Source organism: Barbatula barbatula, assembly GCF_947034865.1.
Source record: "Barbatula barbatula genome assembly, chromosome: 21".
Taxonomy (NCBI): Eukaryota; Metazoa; Chordata; class Actinopteri; order Cypriniformes; family Nemacheilidae; genus Barbatula; species Barbatula barbatula.
The window spans coordinates 16,990,189-17,007,479 of NC_136784.1; the positions used below are offsets into that span (position 1 = coordinate 16,990,189).

Below are 17,291 nucleotides of genomic sequence, written 5' to 3' on the forward strand. Positions count from 1 at the left end.
TTAATGACTTAACCATAACAAAAAAGAAAGTGGAATATTTATTAATGACAGAAATGAAACAAAATTGTTTTTCTCACATAATGACCATTATGACATAAAAAATAACCTCTTGTCTGTATTAGATGCATTTAGAAACAATAGCCTAAATGAGTCTAAATTATCATCTGTTCATAGCCACCTGAACATTAATGTTGATAGTATATAGTCATCTGTATATATTGTTCATAGTATATACCTACTGTCATATTTTCATAGAACATTCCTACTGCAAAATATTTTTATAGTCCATGCCCACTGTATTATATTCTCTCATATTGTATTCTGTATTTATTCTAACTGTATATCCTGCACTTGCTATGCACTTCTGGTTAGACCTAAATTACATTTCGTTACACTGTACTTGTATATGTGTAATGACAATAAAGTTGAATCTAATCTATCTAATCTAAAAAACAATGAGTAGCTCACCTCAAACTGCATGTAGGTTACAGACAATATTAAAATAATCCAGTTTGATGCGTTCATTTAGACTGAATTTTGGCCATTAAATGACATCTATAGATACAGACCTTATTATTCCCACCATGAAGGGCAGTGTATTTGAGAAGCTTGCACACACACACACACACAAATCTATCATATCTAATGTATGTAATCAAGTGATGATAACACAGAACTATAGGTAATTTGGGTCAATGTTCTGTAGTGTTAGTGTCATTTATTGGTATATATTTCCATTGTTCTTATTTGTACCATGTTAACTTACCTTTTAATTTGATGTCACTGGTACTGTTAGTTTTGTTATGACCATATTCCACCTATTGATTTAGTGATCACTTTATCTGTTTTGTAGCACTATAATAACCCTGATGTGGAAATTCCGTTTTACACGTCAACTTTATTTTGTTGTTGGCATATATGTGCAGTTAAGTAAAAAAAAGCTGTTTTCATTGTTTTGAGATGATGATGTTAATTTATTTTTATTAAAAGTTAATATATATTTAGGTTTTTTCTTTTTTTAAATCTGTCAATATTTTTACAATAAAAATACATTAAGAATGGACATTTTTATGGTGGCTTTTAATCTTGCATCAAATAGTGAGCTGCATACTGTATGTAGACTTACATTTACAGATCACCAGGAGTAAATATTTTGCTAGTACTAGTATTGCACTACAAGAAGCAAGACAGTTGCAAGCCTTTGATTGGAGTTATTTAAAGCTTTTGATTGGACAGTAAGGGCCTAGAGATGTGGTGCCAACAGCTGCACAGAGGGGGCCCAATAGATTTTTCTTCATGGGGCCCAAAATTCCTGGCGGCGCCCCAGTGTGTATGAATTCAATCCGAATGTTTACACATCTCATCCATTTTCTGCTCGAACTGACGAAAGCTCGTGCTCTGTACTTACACAAGCAAACGACATAAAAAAAAAAGAAATTGACAAATGAACGTATTTAAAGAATATCTGTAAATGTATGTAAAATATTGACACACACAATACAAATTCTGTGGTGAATACAGAAAACTGTTTTTCTGTGTATCCACATTGTGGTAATACTCTCACTGTCATTGTTGGGGTCAACACACCACTTGATTTTTATTAGATTAAGATCAATGAACACTGAATACGCAGGTATTTTTTGTATCAACATAATTATTCTAGGTTTTTGAGTATTATGTTTATATCTTGTGTATATGTATGTACATTGTTAAAGCTTTAATTAGTATTCAATACTTTCGGATACATATGGATGCTCATGCAAAATAGATTCTAATTAAAAAGAGAGATCCACATAAAGTCCAATAAATTAATCACACAATCTAAACCAAGTACTTTGTTATAACAAAGGGAAATTGTGTTGTTGAGGAATAATGATAGTTCAATATGGACCACCGTAAATGTGGTCTCTACATCCAACCAGTTTTTTTGTACTGACTATGCACATCATTTTACAAGCTTTATAGAAAATAGAGTTTTGGGATTACAGGCAAGCCAATTACAAATGTAAGGATCAAACTCCCCAGGATTTAAATTTTTTAATGGTTAACACCTTAAGAGGAATAAAGAACTGGGCCTTCCTTTGACAATGCACATTTAAATTGATCTATGCAAGTAGTTAACATTGGCTTGAGTTTTAAGTGAACAAAGCTTAAAAACAATGCTTTTAAGGGCCAATCCTCATAATACTGCTGTCTAATATTGATGAAACTGTCCATACTCCATGTTTATTGTCAAAGTGAACATTTTAATTTTCAACATAAACATTGTAGTAGTGTTTTATTAAATTATGGTTTCCAATGATGCTGATCTAAACAGATTGCTCAACTCTTCTGCAAAGAGCCTTTCTGTAGGTACAGGTTGCAAATTGTTTGGAAATATAACCACGGGCAAGATTATAGCAGCAATATATAGAGCAATTCAATCAATAAACTCGCTGCTAAGCTGCAGCTCAAACCCCTCAAGATGTTCCTTTAGTCTCTCCCTTACATCTCCACCCACTCCTGTATGCCTCATGTTTGACTGACGAGTGACTTGACTGTTACCCCACCCTGTAGTTTTCAATGGAGTGGAATCGCATTTTACATGTAGTGGATCCTCGGTCCCCCTCAAGTGAAACCTCTCCAATACTGACTGATGTTGCACAGCCTCAATCACACTCTCAACATTTTCACTTTTGCTCTGTTTTCTTGTTTCCGCAGGCACTGACATCAATATGACATGATCATCTGTCCTTTCCTGTACCCAGTAATAGTGCTGTCCTCCTCCATTATCCATTTCTATTTCGCTCTTTTCTTTTGTATCAATCTCTGGAAAAAGCAGTCCCTGATGTGACTGCAGAACCTGAAGCTGGAATGGTGCTGAAGCATCATGCAGTGTGGATGAGTATTTTACAGGTCCATGTACAGTATGCGTCTGTGGGTGTATTTCTTCAGTCTGTGGTTGCAGCACAGCAAGTTGTTGTTGGATGGTTTCGGCATTATTCTGCATGTCAATAAAAGCTTCATTCTCTGTGTTAAGCTGGTGTGGTTGCAATTCTACGGTGACCACCTGCATCGTGTCCTCCTTCTCAACACTCTCACAGTAATAAACATAGTAGCTCTGTTGGTCAATGGGTGGCACATCAGTGATTGTGTTCACTGACCCTCGATCTTTGAGTGTTTTAGGAACATTTACTTTTTTTACGATTTCCTTTATTCCTTTAGGCCTGCGCCTTACCTGGATCCCTTGAACATCATCAGGTCCAACTGTTGCGTCTTTATGGCCAGTTACTTTGTTTCCCTCACTGTCTCTTCCACAATAAAAACAAAATCCTTCCTCATCTTCCACCGTGACCTTTGACCTTGCCAGTGCCTGGCCTTTCCAACCCTCAGTCAAAAGATCTGCTTTTTGAGCAACCCAGCTTGAAAACCTTCCTCCTTTGTCCTCCTTTCCTTTTGCTCCATGTCGCACACGAATAAGGTTACTTTTAAGCCGGTTCTCTCTTAGACGCAAAAGGGCATTGCGTAACCGATTCTCCCGGCGCCGGGCCGCACTAAGAAGGTGCTGTGTTTTTTCTAAGCTGTCAATGGCTTTATCATAGCGTTTACGCCAAAGTAAAGGGCACAACTGAGCATAGTTGTGTTCTTTTGGCAGATAGAAGCCAGGTGGTGGAGGGAGACGCCTCATGTAGCAGGATGGAGAAGGTGGACGTGGGGAAGGTTGAGGAGAAGAGGGAACAGCCAGCTGATCATCTACAGCAGTGTTAACAGCCTCCGATGATGGTTGGGGAGGAGGTTGCCCTCGATTTTCCTCCTTTTTAACTTGTTCAGAGCTCTTAACACCCTTATCATATGCTGCCGTCTGCGTCACTCTTCCACCGTTGTATATCTCATCGCTTTCTGAGTCCTCATTATTGGAGGAGTTCTTGACACTAAAGTGAATTGTTGAAAACATTTATTATATTACTCATTAGGTAAAACAAACATATCCACAGTAGAGAAATAAAAAAGGACAGAAACACTTAACTGTTTTCTAAGATCAAGGATTTTATATCCTCAAAAATTAAAACAGCGTAAACTTTAGGTAATTTTTTTAGAAAGGTAACAGCCTTTAAATTGGAGCTTAATGCAAGGTACCTGATCTGTTCGTCCACGTTTCGGGGTCTGCCTCTTCTCTTTGTAGCACATCTAGCTGTGCCTCGTTTCTGATTCTGAATTTCGAAAACAGTGGGAATTGCATCATCCTTAAGCCTGCGATAGCCACTAAAAAGCAAGAGAACATGTATTCATCCTGTTTAATGCTACAATCTGTTTTTTGGTCATAAATAAACATAAATAAATTATTTAACAAATGCATAAACAGATCAGTCTCCAAAATGATTGCCTTTGCTTCCCCTTAGTCACAACAGTAAGCTTCTAATAATGATGTGCAACGGATCACAAAACTCACAGTTTGGATCATGGATTTTAGGTCACAGATCAGCTAATATAAATGCAAATCATAGGTCCAGTGATGTATAAAGTACCTAAAAGCAATACTTGAGCACAAGTACAAATATCTTGCCAGACATGTACTTTGGTAGAAGTGAAAGTAACCTTTTGAATATGACTTGAGTAAAAGTCTTAAAGTAACAAATCAATATTGTACTTAAGTAGATTTAATACAAAAAGTACTTTTGATACTTAAGTATTTAAAGTAAAGTAACATAAAATGTTTTAGCAAACATAAAATGTTTTAGCATAAAGATAAAAATGGTAGAACACAGAAATTTACAACTTTGACTAAATAGTATAGAAATAATATACTTCATTGTCTAGTCTTGTTCAATTAAAAGAAAAACTTTAGGGCCTTAATATTATGGCAATTTCTTCCTGTGGTATCGAAAACGGTATCGAATATTGATATTTTTAAGGCATCATATAGAAGTTTAACATTGGAAAGGTTAGATCCTATCTCACTGGATCTGCATCGGCATACCTTTACACCCTCCTTCACTCATAAGACAAGGTAAATCACTTTCCTTTCTGGTGGAACATTCTTCCTAACTCGGTCCGGTCAACCACATCTCTCACAACTTTCAAAAAACGACTTAAAACCCATCTCTACTGTGAATACTTGACAGACAAATGAAAAAAGCCTCTCTCTTTCTCTCAACAAGGTAGTGGCTAGCTTTTGTTGAAACTAGTAACTTTGTATTTGCACCTATTGTATTACTGCTCCTGTATGACATATCGGTTATTGCTCCCTGATCTCTTTGTAAGTCGCTTTGGATAAAAACGTCTACTAAATGACAATGTAAATGTGAAATTACAAATTCCTGTATTGTTACAACACTAGTACAAACGGTGCAAAATCCATGTTGGCTATCAACAGGCTGCAACTATGTCCTAAATTCTTATCCAGACACTTTTGCTGGAATTAGCACATAATTACTCTCAAAATTTACTTTCTCTACTGTACTTTTACACTTCCAGATCAATGCCCCTTACCTTTCCTAATATCTACTGTTATTACATTTTTCCCCGGCCGGGGCAAGTCAAAATTGCTTCCTCGTGTTTATCACATCATGAATTGAGCTACAAGCTAAATCAATGACATTAAAATTAATACATTTATTTTGTTAAAAATTTTAAACTGATAGAAAGATGGGGATATTCTATTCGTTAAGCGGTGAAGACGCGATACCTACTCTGCGCCAGCGCGTCACATGCTTATCTCACATATGCAGTACTAGAGAGAAGTCTCTGGGAGGAGGAGGAACACAAGACACAATCTGTGTCTCCACGTGCTTTACAAAGGGTTTTATTTTCCTTCACAATCGCCGGTAAACGCAGCTAACTTGAAGCCTGACTGCTGGCGAGTCACCCCCAAACTTTATTTTATTTATTGACTCTTTTTTTATTTGTTTTTATATATGCCAATGTTAATGTATCCTCTGTCAGAGCGTTTCATTGGTCGAATGTACTGAATGAATACATCAGTCAATTGAGTCAAAATGAGACTGAATGAACTGGTACATGTCGTTAATGGTCTAATATTTTCTTTGTTGCAACAATGCATATTCAGCAGTTACTAAACTTTTCTAAAAAATAAAGGTAATGACCTGGTTTAATTTAATTAGTATATTAAATTATGACAAAACAGTTAAATCTTTGTATAGAACATTTAATTACACTAATTAAATTAGTTAAACCAGTTAGATTTTAGGAGACTAAATATAATGTAAATTTCGTTGACTAAAACTAGACTAAAACTAAAATGATGGGGATAGACTAGTCAAAAGACTATGACTAAAACTAAATAAAAATTTGCTGTCAAAATGACAAAGATCTTAATTGTAATTTCATGTTAAATTGCACATTTTGTCAGTGACAAACCAGCAGTAGAGAAGTTGTTGTGTTGGAGGTTGTGGAGAGACTTAATGGCAGGTAATTCATAACAGAACTTGTACTCTTTGGGGGAGTTACCCTTTAACATACTTTAATGTTTTAGAATAATTTCATCCAAGCAATTATACCAAACTTTATGATCGGGGAAATCATTTGTTTTCACCATTGCTTCTCTTTAAAGTGGAAATGGCAAGGATATTAGAAACGAATTAACTACAGACCTGACACCAGAGAGTTCAAAGCTGTCAGGGGTAAAATGATTGGAGCAGAAGTAGATGAAATTACTCTGGGGGTCCCACTGTCCTTTCCCACAAGGACCTTTTCGACGGGAATTGATAATCCAACTTGTACGACGAGGGTTTCCCTTCTTTGGCAACCTGGAAAAAATAATGCATTGGTCAAATGAACCAAGAAGCTTTCCTGTGACTCAACAGGCTGAGTATACCTACCAAGTACCTACCCCTAAAATGTACAGCTTTCTCTGTGCACTAGATAAAAGCATCTAGGCAACCTAGGTAAAAATTGTACATGAACGACCTCTGATGTTGTGTTTGCCATAGGAAGATCATGTCCAATTCTACCTAGAAATTAATAATTCTGAGAGCATGTGAAGGCAGCATAAACCACAAATCTCAAAATTTGAAAAGAACCATTATCACTTGAAATCATAACCTATTGTAAAGGATCGAAATTACAATTTATTGGTTCCATTGGTATCCTGTTGAAAGTCTATTGAAAAGCATATTTTAAAAAGTCTTTCACGGACACACCTGTGAAAAGTGATTCCTGTTTTTCGAAGACCTTTTGTGTCCCGTGACTTACAACCTACAGCAGAACAGTGTCTGGGCATCTGTGGGCAAAGATTTATATAAAAAAAAATGGCATGTCACAATAGAGGTGTCCACATATTTTTGTGTCCTTTTTATAGGAGGTATTCACACAAAAGACACTTTAAACTTACATGTAAAATATAATGGATAAACATAATGACATTTTTAATTTAATATAAATATACGACGGAGTACCATAATATTAAACCCATTTTGTTTGTATATCAAGATAGTACACGTTATCTGTTATTTATTAAGGTTAAATTTGGGCTGAACGGTCTTCCAGACTTGACATTTATGTTAAATGACCATACGAAAGCTTCTGTCCATCCGCTTGTTGATACACGTTTCGCTTAAATATGAAATATTAGTAAACAGTGCTCATAAACAGCTGTTTAAGCTGTAGCCCCGCTTGATTTGAATATATGCCTAGGCCAGAAAAATGTATTCCTTACGTCAACACTTAACAACCGAATTCAATGGATCATTTATATTGATCGACCGTATGAATATGACTGTAACTCAAGCAGAGCTTATATCGTGTCTGACGTGTTCGTGCAGGAGTGTAAAGTTAGATAACAACCCCTAAATAGATGTCTTATGTGCATTTATACTCATATAAAATCAGTCTTTTGAATAAAAAAGACACCGCACCGCCAAATAACATTAATTATTATTAGCGATTCGTTCTTTAAACTCACCACAACGGCATGCGACCTCACGAAGATGGCCGTCCTCCTCTTCCTAACCTATGTGTCGCTACCCGATCCGTCCCGGAAACACGATTTGTACGGCGCATGCGCGAAACGGACGTCACTTCCGGTCTGAAATCAATCGAAACACTTTACGGCAGTTTCGGGTATTATTTATAATATAATTATTATTATGCTTTACACTCGCCACCCGATACGCCCACTGCGTTTTTATAAATTTTGTATTACATTTATTAATAAGTGTATTTATTATATCTGTAGGCCTATACGTTTATTTTTTCTTAATGTGTTTCTTAAGCTGCTTTGAGATATTTCCTGGCTTGTTAAATTGTTGCTGCATTATTATAATGCCTGTTTGTTTTATGGTGGTTATAAAAAATAACTACTAAATCCATATCAGTTCAAATTTGGTTAATATGTGCCATAAATTCACTTTGTTGAATTAAATAAATGGTCAAATTAAACTGAATTGTTTAAATTCTCTAGACAGACTTTGGAAAATACAGATGTGTTTCTTTCAATTAATTTTCTAAAGAGGGTTCTACTTAACTGTTCTAGATTGTTTAACACATGTCTGCATTTAAGAAACACACAGAATAAAGTTATATATGCATTGATTCAATTTATTCATACATGTGTTCTATTCCTCACTCACACACACCCTCTCTCTCTCTCTCACTCACTCACTCACTCACTCTCTCACTCATTCACACACGCACGCATGCACGCACGCACGCACACACACACACACACACACACACACTCTCTCTCTCTCTCACACACTCTCTCTCACTCACACACTCTCTCTCTCTCAATCACTCACACTCACTCGCACATACACACACTCACACACTACATTTCTCATTGTTGAACATAGCATTGACCTTTAGGCCTTGTTCATCAACAACACAATATGACAAAAATGTTTCCATGTCTTCTTGGTAGTAAAATATAAACAAAAAGTCATCCTTCGCCTCAGAGAATTGACCCCCCAGGAGGTTCTTGATGGCATTTTCTCAAACACCCCTGTTCATCTGCAAAAAGGCCGGCTCCGTCACCTCCCCACGGAATAAGTGTCTGTGATTCTGTACCCAGTCCCATGCTGTATTTAGGTCTTGCACAATAGTTGGGTCCTGCACCTATTGAAGTAAGTGAAGTTTATGTTACATTCTAATTGGTTGACTAAATTATTTCTTGCATACTAAAATGACACAACATTTAAACTATTTATTCAGCATGCATGCAAATGTTTAATGTATAACCACTTCTGTATAATAATTTACCTTATCAATGTCCTTGTCATCCACTACTCTTCTGCTGGGTGACAGTTTGGTGGTGGTGAATTTCGACACCCTAAACACAGGCTCAACGATCCCCTGAAGGAGTTGGGATGCTTCTTCAGTCCAGTATGCAAACCTCTGTCCATGCCTTTGAAATATATGTAAACGTATATGAACTCTATTTAATAGCTTTAGCTTACTTAATACAGCCAAGATACTGAAATTATATCTGTAGAATCTATCATATCCCTCTAAGCAAAACTGTGAAACACAAATTACATACTGTGAAACACAAATTACATTGAAAGACTTGCATGTAGACACCGCAAGAATCCCCACTGGACTGTTGAGGAAAAACTGGAAAAGGAAAAGTGCATCCACAGTTAGTTTAAAAAACAACTGTTGCAACTGCCTCTGATGCCACAGTGATTGCCAGGTCCAGGGCTATTATAGCACTGTACTGTTTAGTTGGGCCGGCGTAGAAGAGTCTGTCGCCTGTTTAAATAAGAAAAAAAAGCATGAAAGTTGCAGTCAAAATTCATATTATCTGACTATCTGATATCGATAAAGGTCAATAAAAACATGACATCAATTTAACCAATTTTTTATATAAATTGATTTTATAACCAATAACACAATTCAATCCTACAGGAATCATGCCCAAATCACACTGCAAGGAATGACATTTGTAATGGTTTTAATAGTAAAAGCTAATAGTTCATTGTAGTATTTTAATGGAAAAATTTGCATCTCTGTGAAGGTTTTTATAGTTTTCTAGATGGTCAGTTCTCCTTTTTGTTAAATATAAAATTGCTTAACGCTACTTAATTCGAAGATGCCCGGTAGGACAGTCAGGAATTTCTCCTTTTTAGATAAATTTTTGAAGTCTTTCGTGAAAAGCAAATGAATCCATACCGCTGTCACACATAATGAAAGGTTTTTTTTTGTTTTTTATTTATTAACATTGTAGAACATTAACAAAAAAAGACAATCATAGTTTAACATTCACAACCAACCTTAGCTTACATACAAATATTAGAACATAATATTCATATCATTCATAAATACAATGAAGACAGTGAAAAAAAATACATAAATAAATAAACAAACAATAAATTAAACAAAGTAGTGGAGTAGGAAGTTATTCAAATTATAAAACCAAGATCTTCCAACACTGAGTACAAATACACTGCTTTAGGGCTTTTCAACTTTTTCACGGTCATTAAATATACTCTGAATTCCTCCTTGACAGCCACTAACCGTGGAGGAATTTTGAAAAATTTACATTTGTGTATATAAAATTTCAATAAAAGCAACACATTATTAATTACAAAAAATAACTTTTTATCCTTAATTAATAGTCCAAACTTAATAAGTTCCCACGACAATATCAGCCTTACAGGGAATCTTTGTTGCAACCAGCTCAACGCATCGTTCCAGAATATGGTTACCACATTGCACTGATAAAATAAGTGTTCAACCGTTTCTATCTCTACCTTGCATATTTGGCATACATTTGAATTACCAACGTTAAATCTTACTCTTAAAAATTCTTTTGTTGGATATATATGATTCAGAATTTTAAAATGCACCTCTTTACATTTAGGATTAATGGGAAATGAATGAAACACAGTCCTAATTTTACACACATCGTTCTTCTCATAATGACGAAAAATATAATTTCTCAATACTGGACCAGGAAAACAATGTTGTATTAAACAGTCTCTTAAGAATTTGTTGGAAAATTTTCTGTAAACAAAACTTACATGTTCTATAATAAGTGCTTGTAGTTCAGGAGTTATGGGGAGTTCCGGCAAGATGGCGGACCGGGTGCTTTGTAAGATCTGAGCTCTCTAGGCCTGTCCCAGATATTAACAATATTTTGCTATCCATATTGCCACATTGTGCTCCTTTTTAAAATTACAAACAACAGTATATTTTAAATCATCGAATCAGTTTGTGCACCATGTCGTTGAAGGAAAAGAATCTGGGTAATTTATCCAGCAGCATCGACGCAACTGACGACCACGAGTATGCCGTTAGGATGGAAGTTGTTTCCACCGAAAAAACTAAAAGAAAAGATCCGTTCTCACCGGAAAAGAACTCACCAACAGCTAAAAGGCAGATTACGGGGTCAGAAGGAAATGAAGGTATGAATGCGGTCCTGGATGCAATAAAGCAACTAACTGATAAGGTGGATACACTGGGCTCCCAGCTGAAACAGAACTCCATCATGTTGTCTAGCATAGCTAAGGCTGTCGAGTTCAACGCGGCAGAAATTAAAGATTGCAAAATGCAGCTGCAATCGACAGTTCGAGATGTAACGGCTGTAAAGAAAGACAACGCAGATCTAATGGAACGTGTCCTTGAGTTAGAACGATACAAACGGCGGTGGAATCTCAGAATTCGTGGATTAAAAGAAAAGGATGGCGAAGACATACGGGTGGCGGTAGCTGAGTTACTGGTCAAAATCTCACCTTCATGGTCCTCGAGCATTAACCAGATTCTGGACTCAGTTCATCGAATAGGGAGACGTGAGGGGAACATATCAAGACACGTCATAATTCAGTTCACTCAGAGATTGCATCGGGATGCGCTGTGGAGAATGACCAAGGATCACGCGATTTGCAAAGAACTTCGTATCAGCTTTATCGAAGACCTCTGCAAAGCCGACAGGGAGACCCGAGCTGCACTGTGGCCAAAAATTAAAGAAGCAAGAGATGCTGGAAAGCGTGCGTTCTTCAGAGGTGGTGCGGGTTATATTAACGGACAGAGAGTCACTTAGGAGCACACAAGGTAACGATATAGGTTTGGAAAGGCAGTATGGTTTCATCTACATTCAACTCTTACTGAAGGGACATTGCCTATTTGAGCTTTTTCTCACTTCTCTTTAAAAGTTTAGTCTGTTGGACTTTAATATTTACTGACGGTTGTTAGTTTGTTTATGAATATTTTTTTTCATGTATTTCACTCAATGCTAGGGGCTTAAGAGAGAACACTAAGAGGAAATCAATATTTTTGTTTTGTAAGGGTGAAAAAGCACACTTTATTTTCTTACAAGAAACTCATTCAAGACCAGAGGATGAAAAGTTTTGGGTAAACCAATGGGGTGAAAAAATTATCTTTGACCATGGGTCTAATAGATCAGCAGGTGTGGCCATTTTGTTCTGTAACTCACCTGGTAAAATATTGACATCTAGATTTAGCAACAATGGCCACTGGCTTGTTTGTGTTCTAGAAATGGATGATCAATACATTATTTTGATTAATGTTTATGGGTTTAATAATTTAATTCAAAACAGACAGTTGATTTCAGATATTTCTAATGTAATTGTAAACCTTAAACTCATTTATCCAACTGCTGTCATAATTATGGGTGGTGACTTTAACATGGTTAGTGATGAATGGCTTGATAGATATCCCTCCAGATGTAGTCTCAGTTCTAACAACCCTGTTTTAAATGGTCTTTGTCGCACTCACAATCTATTGGATCTCTGGAGATTTAAATATCCTAACGTTAAGCAATATTCATGGTTCAAACCAAACAATGTAGTAAAGTCGAGAATAGATTTTTGGTTAATTTCAGTCTCCGCTATAGACTTCTTCAGCGACTGTTGTATGTCAGCAGCTCCCCTCACAGATCACGCTGTCATTAAATTGAGCTTTAACCCTCCCGGTGTTAGCCAACGGAATAAAGGGTATTGGAAATTCAATTCTAGTTTATTAAAAAGCCAATCGTTTAATGAGGGTATTAAAGCCACAGTCTCTAATGTGATGTCTGATAGTTCGATTGTATCCTATATTTCCAAATGGGAATTTCTTAAATTTAAAATTAGAGAATATTCAGTTAATTTTGGAAAAACAGTCAATAAAAGTAACAGATTAACTGAAATGAACATTATTAAAGATATAAATATGTATTATAGTAAAACTTCACCTACTGAGAATGATAAACAGAAACTTCAAAATCTTCTAAACAAGCTTGATGGAATTTATCTTCGTAAAGCGGAAGGAGCCTTTATCAGGTCCAGAGCCAAATGGATTGAGGAGGGGGAAAGAAGTACCTCTTACTTCTGTCGTTTAGAAAAAAGAAGGCAAGAAAAACTTTCAATTAAAGCCTTATCGCTCCAAGGCAAGGTAATTACTGATCAAGCTTCAATCACTGAGGAAGTTGTCTCTTTCTACAGCAATCTATATTCCTCATCATTTTCCCTGGACGATGAAATATTGTTTTTCAATCATATTAAAGATCTTGTTCCCCAGATAGATGATGAGGATGTAGCGCTGTGTGATGCTGATATTACTTCCGATGAGTTGGATAAAGTAGTAAATAGCTTGGCTTCAGACAAATCTCCAGGGTGTGATGGCCTCACAGCCAATTTCTATAAACATTTCTGGATTTTTCTTAAAGAACCTTTTTTGCTTATGTTAAAAGAAGCAACTGAATGTATGACTTTCCCCCTCTCTATGAAACAAGGTGTCATAACCTTAATCCCTAAACCTGATAAAGACCCAAAAATTTTAGATAATTTTAGACCAATCACATTATTAAACACGGATTATAAAATTGTAACCCTCATATATGCTAACAGATTAAAATTATTTTTACATAAAATCATAAGTGATTCCCAATCCGGTTTTATGAAGGGAAGATCCATACATAATAATATTCGTTTAGTGCTTGATCTTTTAGATTACGGACATCTAATAGAAGATGGTGGCTTTATTCTTTTCATTGACTTCTACAAGGCATTTGATTCAATTGAACACCAATTTATTTTTGACTGTTTAAATTTGTTTGGTTTTGGTGATAAATTTAGAAATATTATAAAATCCCTTTATGAAAATTCGAATAGTTCGGTTTCTTTATCGGGAGGTACATCACCAAGATTCCCAATCAATCGTGGCATAAAACAGGGCTGCCCTATTTCCCCTTTTCTGTTTATTATAACTACAGAAATGCTTTCTATCTTTATTAAGAACTCAAGCATAGCCCCTTTAGAGATACTTGGCCAGCCAGTTATCATTAGCCAGTTTGCTGATGATACTACCATTTTCATGAAACAGCTAACTGAGGTCCCCAAAATTTTACAAATAATTCACACCTTCTCTAAAGCTTCCGGTTTGAAAATGAATTTGAATAAATGTGAATTAATGCCAATTCATCAATGTCTTTTAACTGAGGCTTATAACATCCCTATAAAGTCTAAAGTTAAGTACTTAGGAATGCTTATTTCAAAAGATTCTGGTGAATTAGAGGATATGAATGTGTGGAAAGTTTTAGATAAATGTCAAATTAAACTTAACTCTTGGTTGTTGCGTGATATAAGCTTACTAGGTAGAGTTTTTTTGACTAAAATGGAGGGCATTTCAAGGTTAATCTATCCTGCATACACAATAGCTATTTCGAATAGAGCCATTAAAAAAATCAACCAGATTAATTTTGGTTTCATCTGGAGAAAAAAAACCCATTACATAAGAAGAGTTGAGATAACAAAAGATTATAAAGATGGAGGGCTACAAGCAATTGATTTTGATTCTATAAATGGGACGCTGAAAATTAAGTGGTTGAAATCCTTCTTGAACCACAATAATTGTTGGTTTCACATTCCCAGAGAATTGTTTAAGAAATTAGGAGGAATAGAATTTTTACTTAATTGTGATTTCACCGTTCAGCGTCTTCCAATTAAACTATCCAAGTTTCATCAACAGGTTTTGTTATATTGGAAAATTTTATATAATCATAATTTTACACCACACAATTCACCATTATGGAACAATAGATATATTACGGTCAGGAACAAATCACTATTTGACAAGAATTGGATGGAGAAAGGTATTTGGTCAGTGTCCCATTTAATTGACAGTAATAGTGGAATTATACCATATGAAAGTTTCTGTGTTAAATATAATCTCATTTGCAATCGGGCCAAATTTGAGTCTATTATTAAAGCCATCCCAAAATCTGTTATATGTCTAATTAAAGAAACTCTCTCGTATTCTGTCGCTATAATCCCACATCTCCCCGCACTTGTAGTTGAAGGCCGTGATTTTAAAGGATGCCAACTTTCAAACCAAACGATTAGAAATAAATTTAACAACATTTCTTTTCCTGTATTAGTTTATAGAAACTCAATTTCAAATTTTTTTTCAAAAGATACCATTCCCAGACTTCGAACCAAATATTTAAGATTTCCTTTGCCCCCCAAAGTTAAAGAAGTTCATTTCAAAATTCTAAATGGGATATATCCATCGAGTGAATTTTTACGAATTCGATTTGGTTTTGATTCCAATAAATGTTTATTCTGTGATGATATTGAAACCTCAGAGCATTTGTTTTTTCATTGTATGTATGTAGAGGCCTTATGGTCTGACATATACGACTGGCTTCATCCAAAGATACCCCACCTCGAAGACTTCACACCAAAGGACATTATATATGGACGTTTAATGGCAAATGACAATGACTTCCTGGTTAACAATATCCTCATGCTTGGGAAATTTTTTGTGCATAAAGCTAAATACCTAAAGGTGATACCAAGATTCTATGCCTTTCATGGTGAATTTCTTTCATTTACAAAAGCCCTTACAGTAATTAAGAAGAATAATGCAATTAGTCTTTTGTCTAAAATAGAAGAATTTGATTTAAAGGAAAAACCCTAGCCCCTTATATATATATATATATATATATATATTTTTTTTTTTTTTAATTTATTTATTATTTTATTACTTGTATTATTATTTAACGTTTTTTCTTGTTTGTGTGTATGTTATGCACCTGCACCTGCACCCGTTTTGTACGTTTATGGGTAAGAACTGTTATCATTGCCATAATGTTTGTACATGAATATTTGTTCAATAAAAAAAAAAAAAAAAAAAAAACAGTTCAGGAGTTATCATTGAATAAATGAAAGGGGTTTGGCTGCACGACGTAACCGAGCTGTTCCCAGGTCGAGAAAACTGTCGTAAAACGTCGGCGATAACAGGAAGTGACGTCAGTTTCACGCATGCGCGGAACAAATCGTGTTTCCGGGACGGATCGGGTAGCGACACTATGTCCTCAAGATTAAACCCCGCCTTCTTTGCGAGTTCTTCTTCATCTGTGGATTTATTGGTGGGTTGCAAACCAACGGTAAAGGTTGCACACCGCCACCCACTGCGCTGGAGTGTGACGAAGAAGGTTTCTATATTCTGTTTTTCAGACCACTATTTCTCAGGAATGTTATTAATGCTGTTACCACTTTACTCGATACTCGTGTCTTTAAGCTGAATGTGTAAAACCCAAGGCTTGCATATATCTTGACTAATTCTTTCCTGCTCATATTTCCTACACCTAATCAAAACTCTACAGCTCTACAGTTTCTCTTTCCTGACACATTACATAAACTGGAGGTGTGTTTGCCCATGACATGTTAGCGTTAAGATTAGTGTGACACATTGTTAATCTTGCGGTTAGGGTAATCTTCCTATTATTATGACTAATTTTACTACGTTTTATGCAACTTTGAATTTTGTAGAAATGCCTTCCTTCCTAACATAAATCCCAGTATTTCTGCCATTCATTTCCACACACTTGTCGAATAGTGATGGGCACTTTCGAAAAGGGCTTCATGAAGCTTCGAAACAGTGGTGTAGTCCCACAGTTGAATTGCCCAATAGGACATTTCCCACGCCTTATGCGTGACTTTAGATTTCGGAAAAAAGGTCTGAGGTTTCACAAGGTTCGTCGGGTAGGCATCCTCTGTGTTGATGGGAATTAATGATTCTAGAAATACAGTAATTATGAGTTGTGATCCCACTTTCATCATATCCATTATCCTAGGGGAAAGATGCCTTTTGGTGAGGTGCTGCTGATAATGCCCTTTGTATGGTTCCCAATCAATGCGACACATCGCCATCCTCATTGTGTGCTTGGGCCAGGGTTCAAATTATGGGGGAAGCTAATGGGAGCTCGGCTCCCCTGAAAAGGACCTGGGCTCCCCTGAAAGCCCACTTTGAGACATTTAGGGGGAGCTCTAAAATACTGTCCATTTTGTGTGTCTGTTACAACCTCTAGGGGTCGGCCGCAACAGGCAAAGAAAACCACACTCGTAAAAACA

At 36.0% G+C, this 17,291-nt stretch overlaps 1 protein-coding gene across 1 annotated transcript; it reads right to left on the reverse strand.

Annotated features, from left to right (window-relative positions):
- Positions 1 to 1,026: 1,026 nt before the first annotated feature.
- thap7 (THAP domain containing 7) lies at positions 1,027 to 16,346 on the reverse strand. The gene is made up of 6 exons (XM_079485645.1): positions 16,246 to 16,346; positions 7,901 to 7,948; positions 7,140 to 7,219; positions 6,591 to 6,746; positions 4,117 to 4,242; positions 1,027 to 3,911 (listed from the first exon to the last, which is right to left on the reverse strand). The coding sequence occupies exons 3-6, from the start codon at positions 7,217 to 7,219 to the stop codon at positions 2,420 to 2,422; spliced, it is 1,854 nt and encodes a 617-aa protein (XP_079341771.1). The 5' UTR covers positions 7,901 to 7,948; positions 16,246 to 16,346; the 3' UTR covers positions 1,027 to 2,419.
- Positions 16,347 to 17,291: the final 945 nt, after the last annotated feature.

Excerpts from the sequence above, each read along its gene's own strand:
- thap7 (XM_079485645.1), bottom strand. The coding sequence starts at position 7,219 with ATGCCCAGACACTGTTCTGCTGTAGGTTGTAAGTCACGGGACACAAAA. Across the intron at positions 4,243-6,590 it reads TTTGAACTCTCTGGTGTCAG|TGGCTATCGCAGGCTTAAGG; the intron begins GTCTGTAGTTAA and ends CTTGCTTTTTAG. Across the intron at positions 3,912-4,116 it reads AACGTGGACGAACAGATCAG|TGTCAAGAACTCCTCCAATA; the intron begins GTACCTTGCATT and ends AATTCACTTTAG.